At 61.1% G+C, this 18,444-nt stretch overlaps 1 protein-coding gene across 6 annotated transcripts; it reads right to left on the bottom strand.

Moving 5' to 3' along the window:
- Nucleotides 1-162: 162 nt before the first annotated feature.
- Nucleotides 163-18,426, bottom strand: SIRT2 (sirtuin 2). Of its 6 annotated transcripts, none has more exons than XM_002711458.6 (16): nucleotides 18,112-18,172; nucleotides 17,277-17,323; nucleotides 14,297-14,345; nucleotides 13,952-14,065; nucleotides 10,904-10,945; nucleotides 10,711-10,817; nucleotides 10,546-10,602; nucleotides 10,035-10,103; nucleotides 3,783-3,912; nucleotides 2,463-2,522; nucleotides 2,171-2,226; nucleotides 1,988-2,064; nucleotides 1,838-1,889; nucleotides 1,098-1,168; nucleotides 947-1,013; nucleotides 163-849 (listed from the first exon to the last, which is right to left on the bottom strand). In XM_002711458.6, the coding sequence occupies exons 1-16, from the start codon at nucleotides 18,125-18,127 to the stop codon at nucleotides 694-696; spliced, it is 1,170 nt and encodes a 389-aa protein (XP_002711504.3). In that variant the 5' UTR covers nucleotides 18,128-18,172; the 3' UTR covers nucleotides 163-693. The 6 variants fall into 6 exon arrangements, with proteins under 6 accessions (XP_002711504.3, XP_051702641.3, XP_008255379.4 ...); XM_051846681.3 differs by lacking the exon at nucleotides 17,277-17,323 and adding an exon at nucleotides 16,059-16,176; XM_008257157.5 differs by lacking the exon at nucleotides 17,277-17,323 and having other exon boundaries at nucleotides 18,112-18,426.
- Between the last annotated feature and the right edge of the window lie 18 nt (nucleotides 18,427-18,444).

Raw genomic sequence — 18,444 nt, 5'->3', positions numbered from 1 at the left:
AATCCAGAGCTCAGACCACGAAGCCCCCCGCGCCCCTGGCTCCGCGTCTCCAGAGAGCCGGCACAGGGTCTGTTTCCCGAGTGGCCCCAGCTCTGACCCCTTCCCTCCAGCTCCTTCCCTGGGCGCCTACAGAAAGGAACAGAGAGGCCACACAGCTGATGGTTAGTTGTTTCTGTTTTTGCTTTTAATTTGTCTCCAAGAAGCAACATCTTCTGCCCATCCCCCATATGGGAGGTGGGCCCCAAGGACCATATGGGAGGTGGGCCCCAAGGACCGGGGGCCCCGCAGCCACTTTGGGAGTTGGAGGCAGAAGCCTGGTGGTCCTTTCCGTGCCCACTGGGCATGAGAGACATTCAGAGGGCCCATGCCCTGCTCGGGGGAGGTTGGCTGTAGTGTTCTTGGCCCCAGGCACCCAGGAACAGCTGGGACAGGTTAGAGGCTGTGGAGCCCGGCCCTCCAGGAGCAGTTAGGATAAGGGGGGGCGGCTCCTGAGCTCTGCAGGTTAGAGCTGTGGGCAGTTAGAGATCCTTGGGAGACGTTAGAGGCTTGCCAAGGCTGAGTGGGGGTGGATGGGTCCCCAGCATTGGGAGGGGATTGTTACGAGATCGGAGGGTGTTTGGAGCTCCCCGGATGAGAGCTGCAAGTTAGAGGGGCCAGGACTGGTGGGGGCTCAGCTGTCCCGGAGGGGCAGCGTCACTGGGGTTTCTCTCCCTCTGCGGTCCTGGCCTCTTCCTGGGCAGGCAGTGGGGCCGTCTTGGGGGAGGCTGCAGTGGTGGGGTTGGGGGTCCCCGATCCCAGCTGGGCGTCTATGCGGGCGTGCTCCTTCTGGACAAGGTCCTCCAGCTCCTTCTGCAGGGCGGGGCGCACGGAGTCAGAGGTCAGGCGGGGGCAGGAGCAGGGTCCCGGGTCCGCTCCTGGGGCAGGCTAGGGTCGTCCAGGTACTCACTTTCCATCCGAGGAGGTCGGCGAGGGCCAGGCAGCCCTGGTCACAATCCCCCAGCCAGGCCACGTCCCTGTGGCGTGGGGAGAAGGGTCGGCACTGCCAGGCCTGGCTGAGGTCCCTGCCCCTCCGCCCCCCAGCCAGGCCCAGGCCTCACCTGTAGGCCTTCTTGGAGTCAAAGTCCATGCCTCCTCCCAGGCCCATCATCATCCCCAGGAAGGGGTCCGTCTGCAGGGGAGGGGGGAGGAGTGGGCGAGGGCGGGGTTTGTATACCCAGCTTTGTGACTCTGGTCAAGGACTCGGCCCCTCTGTGGCTCAGGAGCCTCGTCTGTAGAACGGGGAGTCTGGGGTCCCCGACAGGGCCATGGTGGCGGTGAGGCCACAGAGACGCCCCACCCAAGCCCGTGTCCAGGCCCCACGTGCTTGGAGTCACCGCTAGGGGTTGAAGGTACCGGAGAAACACCGCGTCTGTCCCAAACACGCACAGATTTCCCCCTTGACTTTATTCCCTCCACAAAACAGCACGACAGCTACTGACCCACTGCCTTGGGTGCTGTACGTGACGGGACGGTGAGCTACAGCGGTGGGAGGGGCCCTGTGCCGTTTCATAACAGGCACTCGGGATCCTGTGGGGTGTCCCTGCCTGTCGCGGGGACCCAGGAGGGAGGCCACAGTCGAGAGGAGCAGGTCCCCAGCCAGCAGCGCCTCCCTCGCCCGGAGACACAGATTCCCTTCCTCAGCTGACGCTGCGACCTGTCACTCAGCCCAGAAGGTCCCTAGAGCCCTCGGGACTGCCCCATGGGGGTTCCCTCTGGGTGGGGGTGGGGAAGGAGGGAGCCAGACACGGAGGCGGAGGCGGGAGGCGGGTGAGGGGAGGTGTGAGCACAGGCATCTCACCTGGCCGGTCTTCTCCTTGTTGATGAGCAGGCGCGGGGTGGACAGGGGTGCCCTGGGGGGACGCAGGGCTCAGTGCTCAGGCTCTGTGTCCTGGCCCCGCCTCAGCGCCCAGCCCCGCCCCGCCCCGCCCCGCACTGGCCCCCAACCTACTTGCCGATGAGGGACGCGAAGGGCTGCACCTGCAGGGAGGTGCCCATGACGATGAGCAGGTCCACCTTCAGGAAGTCCTGCAGGGGGGCAGCGGTGAGGGCCCCGGCCGCTGCCCAGGCTGGGCCGCTCTGCCCCGCGCGCCCCCTGCAACAGGGCCCCAGCCGCAGCCGGCCAGGCACTTACTGACTGCATGCAGGAGAAGAAGCGCGCTGGCAGGTTCTCTCCGAAAAATACGATGTCTGCCGCGGAGACGGGGGATGGTCACAGGCAGGAAGAGACGGGGGATACAGAGCAAGGACACGGAGCGGGGACAGGTAGCAGGAGAGGCCGGCTGAGGGCAGAGACGGCTGGGGGACAGACAGAACTGCCCCCTCCCCAGGATGCACAGGGCTGAGGGTGGAAGCGGGTGACCGTGGGAAGGGATGGGTGGGGGAGGGGGGAGGTGCCAGCTTGGGCAGCCCCGGCCCCAGCTCACCAGGCTTCACCACGCTCTGGCACTTCTCACACTTGGGAGTCACCTCCGAGAAGATCTTCTCTGGGCAGGGGAGAGTGGGGGAGAGAGGGCCGTGAGGGGCTGGCGCTGGGGGCTGCGGCACCAACACGCCCCCTGGGCCTGGGAGAACCTGGGGTGGGGTCTGCTCTGTTACAGGATATCTGGACTCCAGGGGGCTCTTCGAGGGCAGCCCTGGCTCCCCGGGGTCAGGGGGGCCTGGTGATTGCCAGGTTTGGCAACGGGGGGTGAGTGGGAGTGGAGGGAGAACCCCTGATGATGCGGGGACGGCGACAGAACCTGGGGACCGTGACGGAGCCCCTGGTGCAGCTGCCTTGGGACAATCCCACCCCTGTCAGGCTTGAATGCATTTTCTGTCCCTGGCAGCCCTCAGAACTCTAACTCATTCCTTCAGCCACTCATTCATTCTCCCAGCCCACACCAGCACAGTGCTGCGTGCACAAGACGCTGCGTTGTGGGTGACGCTCCCGGGGGGGGGGGTGATTGTACGCCGGCCCCCAGCCCCCCGCCACCAGCTGCACGCAGTGGCTGCGGTTCAGGAGCTCACGCCCGGGGGCAGTCAGCTGGCCACTTTTCAGCAGGGCCACCCTCCCGGGGGACTGCAGCTGTCGCTCTCACGTGGACACCGGCGGCTTTGTTAGCTGAGCATAAAGAATGCCAGAGACGCCCGTCCAGCCGCAGCAGGCGGCTCCTCAGCCAGCACAATGGACGTCGGCGACAGGCTCGCCCTGGCCGCGGGCTCGGGGGACTGGAGCTCTGGCCTCGTGTGAACTGGGACGGCGGCTCCCGCAACCCCCTGTGGCCTGTGCTCCTTCGTCCTGATGCACATCCACACCGGCTGTCACAAGCCGCGGCTTGTGTTTGCACCATGCACAATGGGCCCGCAAAGCCACATGCGACTTGAACAACTTCAGTGAACAAAAATGAAGCAGAACGAGCGATTCGGCTCCTGGGTGCACCAGCACGGAGCTCAACAGCCACAGGCTGCAAGGGGCTGCCACGCAGACTGCGCAGAAACGAGCCTTTCTCTCGTCCCAGAATGTTCCAGAGGCCAGGGCTGCTCTTCTCGGGAGGCAGGTGCGACGGGCACCTGACCGGACCCAGAGCTGGGGTTTTGTGGCCTCGGGGACAGGCCACCTGCAGACCACGGTCCACAGTTTGCACTCAGGAGGGCCTGGCCGACAGCAGCGTGCGCCACCACCTCCCACCAGTGGGGGCCGCTACCACAGAGCCCAGTGCCCAGGAGGCCCTGTTCCCTGCCTCATGGAGCCCCCAGCCCCTCACCTTTCATCCAGTCCAGCGAGTACTCGCGCCGGCACAGGGAGCTGATACAGTGTGATGTGTAGAAGGTACCGTGGGCCTCCACCAGGTCCTCTGGCTCCAGCCCTGCCACGCGCTCCAGGGTGTCTATGTTCTGTGTGGGGGAGACAGAGGGAGGAGGAGTCAGGAGAGAGCCCCCCTCCTCATGGGCCAGGAGGAGTCAGGAGAGAGCCACCCTCCTCACGGGCCAGGAGGTGGAGCCGGTGGCCTGGCGCAGCGGGTTAAACTGCCACTCTGGCGTCCTGGCTGCTCCACTTCCAACCCTGCTCCCTGCTCATGCACCTGGGAAGGCAGCAGAAGATGCCCAAGTGCTTGGGCCCCTATCATAGCACGTGGGAGACCCGGATGGATTCCAGCCTGGACCAGCACCAGCTGTGGGAAATGAACCAGTGGATGCCAGATCTGTGTGTGTGTGTGTGTCCCTCTCTTTGCCTTTCAAATAAATAAAATAAATCTTAAAAAAAGAAATAAATGGGCCAGCGCTGCGGCTCACTTGGCTAATCCTCTGCCTGAGGCACCGGTACCCCGGGTTCTAGTCCCGATTGGGGCACCGGATTCTGTTCCGGTTGCCCCTCTTCCAGGCCAGCTCTCTGCTGTGCCCTGGGAGTGCAGTGGAGGATGGCCCAAGTGCTTCGGCCCTGCACCTGCGTGGGAGACCAGGAGAAGCACCTGACTCCTGGCTTCCGGCGCACCGGCTGTAGCGGCCATTTGGGGGGTGAACCAATGGGAGGAGGACCTTTCTCTCTGTCTCTCTGTCTCTCTGACCATCTAACTCTGCGTGTCAAGAAAGAAAGAGAGAAAGAGAGAGAGAGAGAGAGAGAAAGAGAGAGGGAGAAAGAGAGAAAGAAGGAAAGAAAGAAAGAAAGAAAGAAAGAAAGAAAGAAAGAAAGAAAGAAAGAAAGAAAGAAAGAAAGAGGAAAGGAAAGGAAAGGAAAGGAAAAGAAAAGAAAAGAAAAGAAAAGAAAAGAAAAGAAAAGAAAAGAAAAGAAAAGAAAAGAAAAGAAAAGAAATTAAACTAAACTGGAGTGGGAGTCGAGGCTACCTGAAGCCAGTGGATGGCGGGGACAGAGTGTGGAGGGGGGCAGGAGCAAGCGGCAGGTGCACCTGAAAGCCGCTCTGCTCATTTCATTGGTGCCCGGGCAGGGTTAGAATTACGGCTGCTCACGCCAGGGGCCCAAACCCAAGTGTCTTCAAGCCCAGGCCCCTGTCACCACCAGCCCAAATGGCATCTCCCTGCAAATCCGTGCTACTTTAACTCTGATGTTTCAGGTAGGGTGTTTTGTGGGAGTCCGACACTTTAAATACATAGATCTAGAATGTCTGTGCTGTGGAGGGGCCTGCCTCAGAGGTGACATCCTTGGGCAGTGCCCAACCTGCACCACTGTGTGTGGCAGCCCTCACCAAGCACTGACATAAATAAACGAATCAGGAGGGCTTATCTGGTTTTCATCACATCGTTCTCCTTAGGAGCCAGGGTTCTTAACCATAGACTATATCATGGACGGTGCAGGAGCCCGAATCCTTTTGAGACAGAGAAGTGTTCCATATTCAACAAGCCGGCACGTTCTCTCCCACAGGAACGTGTGTGCTCTGTGGTTTTTCTCAGAACGCCCAGCCCCCAGGAGCGCTGCTAGGCAGGTGCTGGCAGATGCCACGGCAGACGTCAGCACAGATGGCCTGCCAGGCGCCACCCACTGCCAACCTGCCAAGGCCCCTGGCGACTCCACAAGCAGCAGGAGGGGCAGACTGCTCTGTTCCTACCACCTGCAGCCCGGGGGCCCCGGCCCCACACCCGCAGCCGCCCTCCTCCCTTGCTGCTATAAGCCCTCATTGGCCTGTGCTACTCGACTCAGTCTAACGGTCTCCCTCACTGCGAGCCCGTAAGGTGTGTGCCACAGGCCGAGCAGCAGGGGCCAGCGCTGTGGCACAGAGGGTGAAGCTGCCGCCTGCAGTGCCAACATCCCATGTGGGCACCAGTTCGAGTCCTGGCTGCTCCACATCTGATCCACCTCCCTGCTAACGCGCCTGGGAAAGCAGCAGAGGATGGCTCAAGTGCTTGGGCCCCTGCACCCACATGGGAGACCCGGATGGAGCTCCTGTCTCCAGGCTTCAGCCTGGCTCAGCCTGGGCTGTTGCAGTGGATAAATATCTCTGTCTCCTCCTCCCTCTGCCATTCAAATAAATAAATCCTAAAACAACACCAAACAAAACACCACAACAACTAAATAGCACGCAATAGAACCACAGCAGTCTCCTTAGTCAGAGGGCATGCAACCCAAGGACCCCCGCCGATGCCTGAAGCTGAGCCCAGTGCCCAGCCCTATGTACATAGATGTTTCTTGGCTTACGACAGATCCCAAACTGATAACCCCACTGCGAGTGGGGAACACGCCAACTACAGCTGACCCGAGCACCACGTCGTGCAGTGTGGCCTCAGCTGGTCCCCTCAGGGAGAGGGTTCCACTGTGTCTCGCTAGCCTGGGAAAAGAACCAAGTTTGGAGATGGCACTGTGGTATAGCAGGTAAAGCTGCCGCCCGCAGTGCCAGCATCCCGTATGGGCACCAGTTCGAGTCCTGGCTGCTCCACTTCTGATCCAGCTCTCTGCTATGGACTGGGAAAGCAGTAGAAGATGGCCCAAGTGCTTGGGCCCCTGCACCCACATGGGAGACTCGGAAGAAGCTCCTGGCTCCTGGCTTCAGATTGGTGCAGCTCCAGTCATTGCACCACTGGGGAGTGAACCAGCAGATGGAAGACCTCTCTCTGTCTCTGCCTCTCTGTAACTCTGCCTTTCAAGCAAATAAATAAATCTTAAGAACAAAACAAAACAAAACAAAAAAAACACCCAAGTGCAAAGGTCAAAGTGCAGTTTCTACCGAAAACCTGTTACTCACAGCCCAGGTCCAAGTGCGCAGCTCCCAGCAAGGCCCGCGAGGCTGCCCAGGCACGGGCGAGCACCCGTCCCCCCTGCCACCACCTTTGCCCAGGCCTCCTGTGCCTGGAGCCGCTGGCTACTTGAACGCTGGCCCTGGGCAGGCAGCCTGGCGACCGGCAGGGCTACTCAGCGAGCAGGGGTGGGGGCTGACCCAGTGAGCCGAGCTGCTCTACTTCCAATCCAGCTCCCTGCTAACGGCCTGGGAAAGCAGCAGAAGACGGCCCAAGTGCTGGCGCCCCTGCACCGAGATGAAGCTCCTGGCTCCTGGCTTCCCCTGGCCCAGCCCAGTCACTGCAAGCCCCTGGGAAGTGAACCAGCAGGTGAAGCTCTCACCCCATCTCGCTCTGTCTTTCCTTTTTGCTCTGTCATTCTGCCTTTCATAAATAAATAAACAAACAGACAAATCTTTAAGAAGCAGCAGCGGGATTTGCATTCTATGCATTTTCTATGAGCTCTCTGCAGACCCCTCCCCACCCCCGGGGTAGGGGGGAGGCTGGTAACTGAGCCCAGGGCTGTGCGGCCCTGGAGGTCAGGGCGACTTGAATGAACACAAGCACCACACTGCTGTCTTGAATGCAGGCTGTGTCTTGAGGTAAAAATAGCACACACAGCTTGGAAAGCGCCCGTCTGTGAGCTCAGACCCAGGGAGGGCAGCGAGTCCCAGCAAACGGGGTCAGTGACTCAGCTGGCGGAAGTGGAAGAATAGGGCGCACGGAGCAGCTTCGTGGAATGCCAGCACGGAACACCTCCCCCACCTTATATGCTTTGTGTACTATGCATCTTAAATGCGGGCATTACATTAAATCCGTGCGTCACTTATCGCAAGGAACAGGTAAAGCCTGCAGACTGCACATGGGCCTGGAACAGACTCCTGTTTGCTCTCAGGAAGAATGGCATCTGGGGGCCAGCATTATGGCACATGGGCTAAGCCTCAGCCTGGGACGCCAGCATCTCCTATGGGCGCCGGTTCGAGTCCCGGGGGCTCCACTTCTGATCCAGCTCCCCGCTATGGCCTGGGAAAGCAGCAGAAGATGGCCCAAGTCCTTGGGCCCCTGCACCCACGTGGGAGACCCAGAGGAGGCTCCTGGCTCCTGGCTTTGGCCTGACCCAGCCCCAGTCATTGCAGCCATTTGGGGAGTGAACCAGCAGATGGAAGATTCTCTCTCTGTCTCTTCCTCTCTCTCTGTAACTCTCTCTCTCAAATAAATAAACAAAATTTAAAAACAAACAGATAAATAAATCTTAAAAAACACAAAGGCATGGGGGAGGGGGACAGGCATTCAGCCCAGCGGCTATGCGCCGTGTCCCATCTCGGAGCGCCTGGCTGTGGCGGCTCTGGGGTTGTGACAGTGCAGATCAAGCTGCTGCCTGTGACGCCGGCATCCCACATGCACACAGTTCAAGTCCAGGCTGCTCTGCTTCCCACCCAGCTCCTTGCTAATGTGTCTGGGAAGGCAGTGGAAGATGGCCCGAGTGCTTGCGTTCCTGCCACGCACATGGGAGACCCGGATGGAGCTCCTGGCTCCTGGCTTCTGCTTGGCCCAACCTGGGCTGCTGTGGCCAATTGGGGAGTGAACCAGTGGATGGAAGATTCTCTCTCTCTCTTTCTGCCTTTCAAATAAAATTTATTTTAAAGATTTATTTATTTGAAAGAGCTACACAGAGAAGGAGAGGCAGAGAGAGAGTCTTCCATCCGCTGGTTCACTCCCCAACTGGCCACAACGGCCAGAGCTGCGCCAATCCGAAGCCAGGAGCCAGGAGCTTCTTCTGGGTCTCCCAGGCGGGTACAGGGTCCCAAGCACTTGGGCCATCTTCTACTGCTTTCCCAGGCCGCAGCAGGGAGCTGGATTGGAAGTGGAACAGCCGGGTCTTGAGCCGGCACCCATATGGGTGCCAGCACTGCAGCTTTACCCACTATGCCACAGCGCCGGCCCCTCAAATACATTTTTAAAAATTAAAGACAAAAAGAATACTCAGCTCTGGCTCCTGACTCAGCTTCCTGCTAATACAAACCCACAAGAGACCAGGATTGAGTTCCTGGCTCAAGGCACCACAGGGTCACCTCCCTGACCGTGACTCCTGCACTCTCCCCTACAGCCTCTCCATTGCTCCCTCAGACCCACAGCGGACTGTCTCACGTCAGGGTCTTAGCACTGCTGCTCCCTGATCGGAACACACTCCTCTGGATAACCCCAAGGCTCCCTCCCTCAGCTCCTGCCAGGGCTTTGCTTAAATGTTGCCTTCTCAGTGAGCTGTCCCTGCCACCTTGTTCACAACAGCACCACACCCTCCCAAACACACACACACACACGTGTGCGCATACACATGTGCACACAGGCATACATGTGGTGCTTCTGGTTTCCTTCCTGCTGAGGGTGTCCCTGAGACCAATCACCGGGAGGCACACGAGCGCCACAGCCCCGTGCTGGCCGCCGTATCAGCTCCACGGAGTCAGGGTGTTCACAGCTGGCAGGGCCCGGCACCGGGTGGCCACTCAGAGACACTGTGACAGCTAGCTGATAGACACAGCTGCCGGCGGGGCTGGGTGTGGCCGACATGGGGAAAGCACCCGGCTCCCAGCGAGCTGTGCGGGTCAAGTCCTGACTGTCTGGGCAGCAGGGTGAAGGGGGCAATTGTCCCTCCCCCTGCCACCACTGCCGGCCCCAGGTGGGCACACCTGCCCCACGAGAAATCTGAACCTAACAAAGAGTCCTTGCTCCCCCTGGTGGCGGCTTCTGAGGCTGCAGTTGCAAAAAGCCGGGTCTTCTGGCTTACGTTCCACTGTCATTCGTGTTTTATCATCTGAGGTGCTAAGGTATAGTTTCTAGGTGAATTCAGAAAACCAAAGGGGAGCGCACGCATCTTTTACATTAGAGATTCGAGGTCCCCAAAGTCCCACCGGCTCGTCCCCGCCCGAGCACCCCAGGCCGCTGAGGCCGAGCTTGTGGGACAGCAGGCCTGGGTCCCCGCTGTGGGGAGACCGTCCCAGTGTCCCGATGGCGCCAGAGCAAGTCGCTCGGCGCTCGGCTTGCACGCCGTTGGCCAGCAGTCCTCCTGCCGACACCATGGACACCTCTGCGGGACCCCGCGGCTGGCCCCAAGAGGAGTTGGCGGCCGGCTTGCCACAGACAGAGAGGGCAAAGCTGCTCAGGCCCCTGTTCTACACAAGGGGAAACTGAGGCAGGAAGGAAGTCACTGGCTGCAGGGCACACGGCAAGGAAGCACAGGGAAGGTGCCCGCCCCGCGGCCCCGCCCGCCCCCGCCCCGCCCCCGCCCCGCCTACCTGCGTGTAGCAGCGCAGCAGCAGCCCCTTGTCCTTCAGCAGCCGGATGAAGTAGTGGCAGGTGGTGGGCTGCAGGGAGGGGCGGCGCGGTCAAACACGGGCCGGGCCGCGCCTCCCCCCCCAGGGAGGCCTCACAGCGGCCGCGCCAGCGAGAGGCCACCATTTTCCCCATGTCACAGAAGAGGACAGGGAGGCACGGGGCGGTGGCTGGCTGGCTGGGTCGGGCTCCGCACCCCGGCAACTGGCCCCAGCCTCCAGGCTCTGGTGGGCACGGTTAACTGGCTTACGGCTCAGATACCAGCATCGACTCCATTTTACAGATGGGAAAACGGAGGTTCAAGGTCACAAGACAAGAAGAGGAGGGACCAGGAGTTGAACCTGAGCAGTCTGGGCCCAGGACCCCTAAACTAAAGGCCCTGAAGGGGGCCCACCCATCCATGACCACTCTTCCTCAACCTCTCCTGTTTCCCTCTGTCAAAAAAAAAAAAAAAAAAAAAAAAAAAAAGCCCACCTTGAACTGCCCGGGATAGAGTTCCTTGGCAAGAGCGAAGAAGGGTTCCGGATGTTTCTGTGGGGGAGAGAGCCACAGGGCCAGGTGCCCAGGTGAGATGGAGGTTGGAGCCCGGAGGCCCCACCCCCTGCTGATGGCAGACCCGCTTCCCTGGGGGGCACACACCTTGAAGTAGCCGATCTCAAAGATGGCCTCCGGGTAGGGCAGCCGGTACTTCTCCAGGTTGGCATAGAGGCCGGTGGACGGAGACCGGAAGTCAGGGATGCCCGCGGCTGGGTGGGGAGGGGCAAGAAGCCGTGACTCAGGGACCCTCCCTGGCCCTGATGTGGGGGCAGCTGCTGGGGGAGGGCACACTTACACGTGGAGATGCCAGCGCCCACCAGGCAGATGATCCTGCGACCTGGGGGCAGACGTGCATGGTCACCTGGGGCAGTGCCCCAGGCCAGGCCCCAGGGGTGTCATGGCCCTCCCCCACCTCACAGACGGGCTGGGGGAAGGGTCACACTGCCAAAGGGTAGGACAGCAAGGGGACAAAGAACCTGCCTGTTAGGAATTACACCAGCTGGGCTGATGTTACGACAGAGTGGGTTCAGCTGCCTGTGCTGCTGGCACCTCCCACCAGAGTGCCAGTTCAAGCGCTAGCACTCAGCTTCCTGCTACCGCGCCTGGGAGGGCAGCGGAAGACAGGCCAAGGACTTGGGCCCCTGCCTCGGTGTGGGAGACCCGGGGAGACTTCCAGGCTCCTGGCTTCATCGGGCCCAGCCTGGCTCTTGCAACCATTTGGAGAGTGAACCAGGGGATGGAAGATCTCCCTCCCTCTCTCCCCCTCTCTGTGTCACTCTGCTTTCCAAATAAATGAAATTATATACATATAAAAGAAACAACACCAATTGCAATGGCTTGAACTTAGTGTCAGTTTGACCTAGTATTCTAATCACGTCTGGACAAAAACCCCTGGGACCTCAGGGGGAGGGGCGGGGGGCCCAGGGAGATGCTGGCACACTCCACCTTGCAGGCGCTTCCAGGGACTGCGTACTTCTAGCACGTTCTGCGTGCTCTTTTGTCAGGTCACTCCCGTCCATCATCAAACACACCTCGGCCAGCCGAGGGTGGGGGTCTCAGGGGAAGACTGAGGCCTGCCACTCTCAGCCCACGCAGGGAGCAGTGAGGGGTGGGGCCGGGGGTGGGGCTTCACGGCCTGGCTCTCCTGCTCCTGGGAGCCGTGGGGTCCTACACGGTTCGTATCTCGACTCTGGGCTTCAGCCTCGTCTTCTGTGAAATGGGCATAACTACAGCGCTGACCTGCAGGGCTGCTGCGGAGTCAATTAATGTAAATAAGGCACCCAGCACCGAGCAGACCCTGGATATGTGTCAGCTATTTAAAAGGGTTTAAAATGTATTATTTATCAGAAAGGCAGAGCAACAGAGAAAGTCAGTCTCCCATCCGCTGGTTCATCCCCCAAGTGCACACGACAGCCGTGCCTGGGCTAGGCTGAAGCCAGGAGCCTGGAACTCTATCTGGGTCTCCCACGTGCATGGCAGGGACCCCACGTGTTTGAGCCACGACCTGAAGCCTCCCAGAACGTGCATTAGCGGGGAGCTGGACTGGAAGTGGGGATTCACACCAGGTGCTCGCTCATGATTGGGGTGTGGGTGCTCCTAGGAGTCTGAATCCCTGTGCCATGGGCCGGCTCCACCGGCCGCTCCTGCTCCGAGTGGTGATCTGCAGCCCCCGTTCTCCCTGCGTTCACTAAAGGCGGCAGGATATGGTAGGTGGTGGCACCACATCGCAAGCCCGGCGCTGCCCAGCGGGCACCCTGCCGTGTGCACCCTGGGCACCTGCCCGTCAGCTGACGGACAGAGGCAGGTGTGACACCCCGTGAGCCGGGCGCCTCAGGGGTGTCCTGTCCAGGGCAGGACAGCAAGGCGGGCAAAGGTCAAGGCATGTCACAGCGTGGCCCTTGGCTTTGTCTGGGCTGGGCCTGGCTGGACCCAGTCGGGGGCTGAGTGGAGGCGACATGCGTTCAGGCTCTGCCACTGGCCAGCTGTTTGCCTATTCCAAGTCGCCACCAGCCTGTGCCTCGGGTGCTTGCCCAGATCACTCCCGTCCAACGTGTGAAGTGAAGATCACAATAAACGCCTGTGATCTGTTCACCGGGGCCTGCGACCCGCGCCCAGGTCGCTGCGGGACTTCTGAATGCCCTCTGACAGGCCCCGCCCCGAGCCAGTGACGCACGTTGCTGCCTGAGCACGCTTTGGGGCCCGCCCAGCCGGAGGACGGCTCCGGACAGCTGCCTGGTCTCCCCGGGAGAGGGCAGCGGCCAGGGCCACAGAGGAGGCTGGGGAAACTGGAGAAGACTCCTTCACAAAAGGCTGTTCACGACCCTCAAAGGGGCGATTGTTCCCCTCAAGGACTGCTGAGGGCCTGGCCTCTCAGACTCTGGTGAGCCCAGACCACGGCAAGAAACCTCAGCGCGATGGCGGCCCTGCTCCCCGAAATCCTTGCCTCGGCACTCACACCCCGTGAGGACCCTCAGGGTGGATGGACGCTATTACAGATGCAGTCTGAGCGCTAACATGACACATCAAATGGAAAATTCCACACCTGACCTCATGCAACAGGTCATAAACAAAATGCAGGTGTGCGGCCAGTGCCATGGCACAGTGGGTTAAAGCCCCAGCCTGCAGTGCCAGCATCCCATATGGATGCCAGTTCGAGTCCCAGCTGCTCTACTTCCAATCCAGCTCTCTGTTATGGCCTGGGAAAGCAGTAGAAGATGGCCCAAGTCCTTAGGCCCCTGCACCTGTGTGGGAGACCCAGATGAAGCTCTGGGCTCCTGGCTTCAGTCTGGCTCAGCTTTGGCCACTGCAGGCATTGGGAGAGTGACCCAGAGGATGGAAGATTCTTTCTCTGTCTCTCCTCTCTCTCTGTAATTCTGCCTTTCAAATAAAAGATCAATCAATCAATCTTTAAAAAACAGAATAGAGCTATTCAACCTGTGTGATCGCCCTCATTCCAGGAAGCAGGCCCGGCCCATCAGACCCAGCGACTGTTCCAGGGCCAGGCGATGGCCCAGCCGGGTCCCCTGGAGGCTCCTTTGCTCTTTCGCTTGAATCACTGCAACACAAGCATGCTCTCTTTCGGTGGAGCTGCTGGGCGGGGAGCACTTGCACTTGGAGGTGCCAGGAGCTATCTTTATCGCTACACAGACACAGTGCCAGCGAAAGGTGACCAGTGAGAACACAGAGCACCTGCATTCAGCCAGAGGGTCAGCTCACTCCTTTTCTGGCTGAAGCCAGTTCAACCTGGATCTCTCGCAATGCGTAAACAAAAGAAGTGGGATGAACAGTGCTTGTGGCTGGGGGCGGGGGCAGGGGCAGCGGAGGTGGCCGGAGGGACGCTTACAGCGGTCGCTCTGAATGAAGCGGCTCACGCCTTCCAGGGTCAGCTCGTCCAGCAGCCGCTCCTTCTGGGTACCCAGGCCCAGGGTCTGGGAGAACAGATTCCGCAGGAAGTCCACTGACCCGAAGGAAGAGAGACAGATGCCAGGCAGGCGTTCAGTGGAGAGCATGGGTGGCCCCAGGGGCCCTGGGATCCCCGGCCTCCCCAAAACCCGAGGCCTCCAGGACCCTACCTGGTGCTGGCACCAGGCCCATTGCCACATCCTTGGAAGGCGGTCGCTCCTGGTGGCATTGAGGGGCTGCCCCCAGCCCCCCGCCCTGAGCCCTCCCAAGCCCAGCTGCCACTTACTCTCTGCTTCTCCGCCAGCCGCTCCTCCCTCGGAGTCAGAATCGGAATCCTGCAAGGGGCGGGGCGGGGTGGCCGAGCCGGAGAGGTGAGGGGGGATGGGGTGACCCCAGGACTGGGGACAGGCTCTAGCTGGGAGGTGGCCCGAGACAGTGAGGGATGGGGGAGGGCTGCGGGGTGGTACCCAGGAGGGTGGCGCCCTTCTGTGTGTCCAGGCTCCTGGCTCAGAGGCTGCCGTGGGGAGGAACCCTGAAGCAGGTGCAGTGGCAGGGAGCTCACGGTAAGTGCTGGCTGTGGCTGCTGTCTCACGCCCGGTGTCCCCTGTCCTCGGTGTAGGGACCTGCTGCCCCTGCGCGGCAGCCCTGCTCACCAAGGTCACCCCTAGGTGTTGCCCGGACCAAAGGCCCTCTGCTCTCTCCCCACCTCCCCTGCTGCTTGCCTCCTCGGCCCACACCCAGGATTCCTGCGGCCTCCTGGACACCGCACCTCTGGTGGCCTCCCTGCCTCTCAGTCCTCCCCCCACCCCGGGGCCTGCCCCAGCGGCTCATCTCCCGGAGATGTGCTCTTCCGGGGACCGATCTCAGCCAGCCAGGTGCCTGCTACCCTGGGCCCTCACTCTCCCACAGCCCCCAGCCCCTCCTGACCCCCCACCCCACCCCGATCTCCTCGGTCCAGCCTGTGCTCTCCCCCGGGGCCCTGCTGTGGCCTCCTCCTCGGTCTAGCCTGTGCCCTCCTCCCCGGGGCCCCGCTGTGGCCTCCTCCTCAGTCTAGCCTGTGCCCTCCTCCTCAGTCTAGCCTGTACCCTCCTCCTTGGTCTAGCCTGTGCCCTCCTCCTCGGTCCAGCCTGTCCTCTCCCAGGGCCCCTGCTCTGGCCTCCTCCTTGGGCTCCCGGCCTCTGCCTCTCTCATCTCTCCTCCAGCCCTCCAGGTCTGCCCCTGCCCTCTGCCTGCGGGGCCTCCTCTCTGGCTGCTCCAGCCTCACGATGCAGCCACAGACGTCTCCGCAGTCCGCCAGGTGGCCAGCTCCGCACAGGCAAGCTCTTTGTCTCTGGTCACCACCGAGCAGGGCCCGGCACCGGGCTCCAGCTGCACAGCCGTCTGCCTCGGTTCTGACGACACACTCTCCTGCTTAAACCCCGCGCGTGGCCCCCGCCCACCGCGCATCACTCACCTGCCCAGGCCTTTAGGGTTAGGAACCTCCCTTCCAAACACATTGTATTTGCATTCATTGCTTTTGAAGATTGCACAGGTTTTGAAAAAAGCTGACCATCAGGGGCCGGGGTTGTGGCTCGGCGGGTTAAGCTGCCGCCTGCAACGCCAGCATCCCCTCTGAGCCCTGGTTTGAGTCCCAGCTGTTCCGCTTCCAATCCAGCTCCCTGCTGATGGGCCTGGGAAAGCAGCGGAGGACGGCCCAGGTGCTTGGGCCCCTGCCACTCATGTGGGAGACTCGGATGGAGTTCCAAGCTCCTGGCTTTGGCCTGGTCCAACTCTGGCTGTGGTGGCTATTTGGAGAGTGAAACGGCAGATGGAAATCTGTCTCTCCCTCTCTCTGTCATTCTGCCTTTCAAATCAATAAACAAATCTTAAAAAAAAAAAAAAAAAAGACTTGGCTACTAGACAGTGTGTAACTTAGGCACTGGCCTTGTCATTTCCCCGTCTACCCCCACTGAGATAAGTCACCAGTTCAGTGGAGCTATTCTAGAGTTTTTTCTCCACATAGAAAAACTCATTCTTGTAAAAGGGCCACCCTCCATGCGGCGCCGCACCTTGCGTCTGCCCCGAGCAGCACACTGAAGGCCACCTCATTCTCTGACACAGCTGCATAGTGTTGCATTGTGTGCGGGAACCATAGTGCATTTACCCGGCTCCGGCTCCAGTTCTGCCCTGTCATGGACAATGTTGCCATTTACGACCTCGGGCCCAGGATCCCTTTCCCATACTGGAAGCTTTTCTTGCCGCAGTGGCCCTGCTGCAGGAGCCAGGCCAGCCAGGCGCTGCGGCCCAGCGGGAGACCCTGGGGCCCTCCGCGTGGCCCAGCCGTGCACCCGTGCAGTATTCAAACCACAGCTTCTGCACGGCCCCATCCGTGAGAAGCCGTCTCCCGCGTGTTTGTGCGTGGGAGCAGGGGTGCGGGTGAGCTGGCACAATTCCTGGCTGCACACAGCAAGGCCCTTCAGGAGCCGCCCAGCACATGGGGGCGGCTCTGCGTGAGGGGAGCAGGGGACACTGGCCATGACCAGTACCCGGGTCTAGAAGGCAGCGTGCCGCGTGCCATGGGTTTCCTCCAGCGAAGGGACAGAGCACAGGTCACTTAGGAGCGCTGCCTCAAATCCCTCATCTGTACGATGGCCACGATAGGTCTTACCGCTCATGCGGGTGCTGGGCAGACGAAATGAGATGTTGCACTACGCAGAGCGCCTGGCTGGCTAAGCAGCCGGTGACCACGCTAACCGAGGCTGCTGTGAGCCGGCCGCCCCCAGCCTGCATCGCATGGTCGCGCCCCGGTCTCCGCACAGCTGCAGCCGTCCCATGGAACACCTCCTCACCTCATCTATGTTCTAAGTCACTCTTCACTCACTATGCTGCGTCTACATCTCAGTCTCACTCCTGGGCCAGCCTGGGGATTCTCCGAGGGAAAGGCCTGGCTGGGGTGCTCCATGACCCACCACGCTCGCTCTGGGGAGCTCAGGGACCAGAGGGGATCCCTGGCTCTTCCAGGGCCAACACAAACGAGGTTCAGAAGGAATGGGAAGGGGGGTGGGCAGCAGCAAAGAGAGAGGAAAGTTTAGGAAGGCAGGCCTGGGGCTGAGGCTGTACGTTTTTCTCGGAGGTCCCCAACACCCCCCATTCCCCAAGAGGCTGCACCCCTGCAAGGCGGGGCGAGGGGCCCCGGGGGAAATGTCTCCCCTCTGCCACCTCCCCCCAGAGTGGGATGTGGGAACGAGTCCAGCTTCCTCCTCCCCTCCACCATTTCCCCATCTCACCTGAGCCTCTTGCACCTTCCCTGCCTGGGTCTCCAGAGGGTCAGAGGCTGGGGGAGGAGGGGGAGCAGACGTGGTTACAGTGGGGGGAATGGTTAAGAGGGAATGAAGGGTTAAAAGTGGCCGCGGTGGGAGCGGGGGCAGGGGCGGCAAGAAGACCCACCGACTGATTATGCCGGGTCATGGGGCGGTGGAGTGGCAAAAGCTGAGCGGAGGGAGGCAGGGGAGGGGGCTGGCGGGAGAGGTGGTGAGTAGGGGCAGAGTGGCTGTGGCGGGGCAGGGTTGGGAAGAGAGGCTGGAGGAAGCTTAGGAAGAGTTAGACAGGGCAGAGCAGTGTGTGAGTGTGCAGGGAGGGAGAGGAGGCTCCCAAGGCAGAGGAAGGTTTAGACAGGAAGCGGGGCTCGGGCTGGAGGCGGGTTTGGGAGAGGAGGAGCGGTGGAGGTGATGGCACAGGAACTGCAGGGGAGAGACACGGGACGGGACACCCGGGCACCCCTAGCATCCTACGGTTGCCCCTGACAACCAGGTGCTCTTAGCAACCGGGACCGCGGCAACTTTTGTCCTCAGTAACGAGGGTCCTCAGCAACCAAAGTGTGAGAAACACACGATCATTAGTAACTTGGAACACGGACGAGGTAAACGGACCCTTAAAACCTCGCGACCCAGAGACCCGCCACCCCGCGAGTGTGGATCAACCTAACTACAAGCCTCGGAACCCCGCTCCCTCAGTGTAGCCCTGCGCTCCCAGCCCCCCGCGCCCGCCCTCGGGCCCCGGGGCCTGCAGCCCTCGGCCAGGCCCCGGCGCGGCCCGACCCTTCCACCGGGGCCCCCGACTCACGATCCGGCTCGGCCATGGGCTCGGGGCGGGGGCCCTCGGGGCTGTCACCGACTGCTCTGTCCCGTGACGGCACCGGAAACAGAAGGGGAAGGCTTCGGGCATAGAACTACGACTCCCAGCACCCATCTCGGCAGCATACAGGGCTTTCCCGCAAACGCCCCGTGCGCGCCCGAAGGCGGAACTACGAGTCCCAGACGGCCTGGCGGTGGCAGCCATGTTAGTAAAGGGCGCTCGGAAAATGTGGGTATTGCCCGAGAGCCGTCGTGCATCCCAGTGCTCTGATTGGCCACCCTGCGCCATGGGGGCGGGGCGTGACCGATTTCGCCCACTCTA

This window comes from Oryctolagus cuniculus, chromosome 18 (genome assembly GCF_051225735.1).
Source record: "Oryctolagus cuniculus isolate XC-2025 breed Fujian yellow rabbit chromosome 18, ASM5122573v1, whole genome shotgun sequence".
In the NCBI taxonomy this organism is placed as follows: Eukaryota; Metazoa; Chordata; class Mammalia; order Lagomorpha; family Leporidae; genus Oryctolagus; species Oryctolagus cuniculus.
This window is presented reverse-complemented; position numbering and strand designations above follow the sequence as displayed.

Coding starts and splice junctions, on each gene's coding strand:
- SIRT2 (XM_008257157.5), bottom strand. CDS start 18,411: ATGGCGCAGGGTGGCCAATCAGAGCACTGGGATGCACGACGGCTCTCG. Junction 14,346..18,111: donor GCCCATGGCCGAGCCGGATC/GTGAGTCGGGGG, acceptor CGCCCCTTGCAG/GATTCCGATTCTGACTCCGA. Junction 1,014..1,097: donor GACTCCAAGAAGGCCTACAG/GTGAGGCCTGGG, acceptor CCCACGCCACAG/GGACGTGGCCTGGCTGGGGG.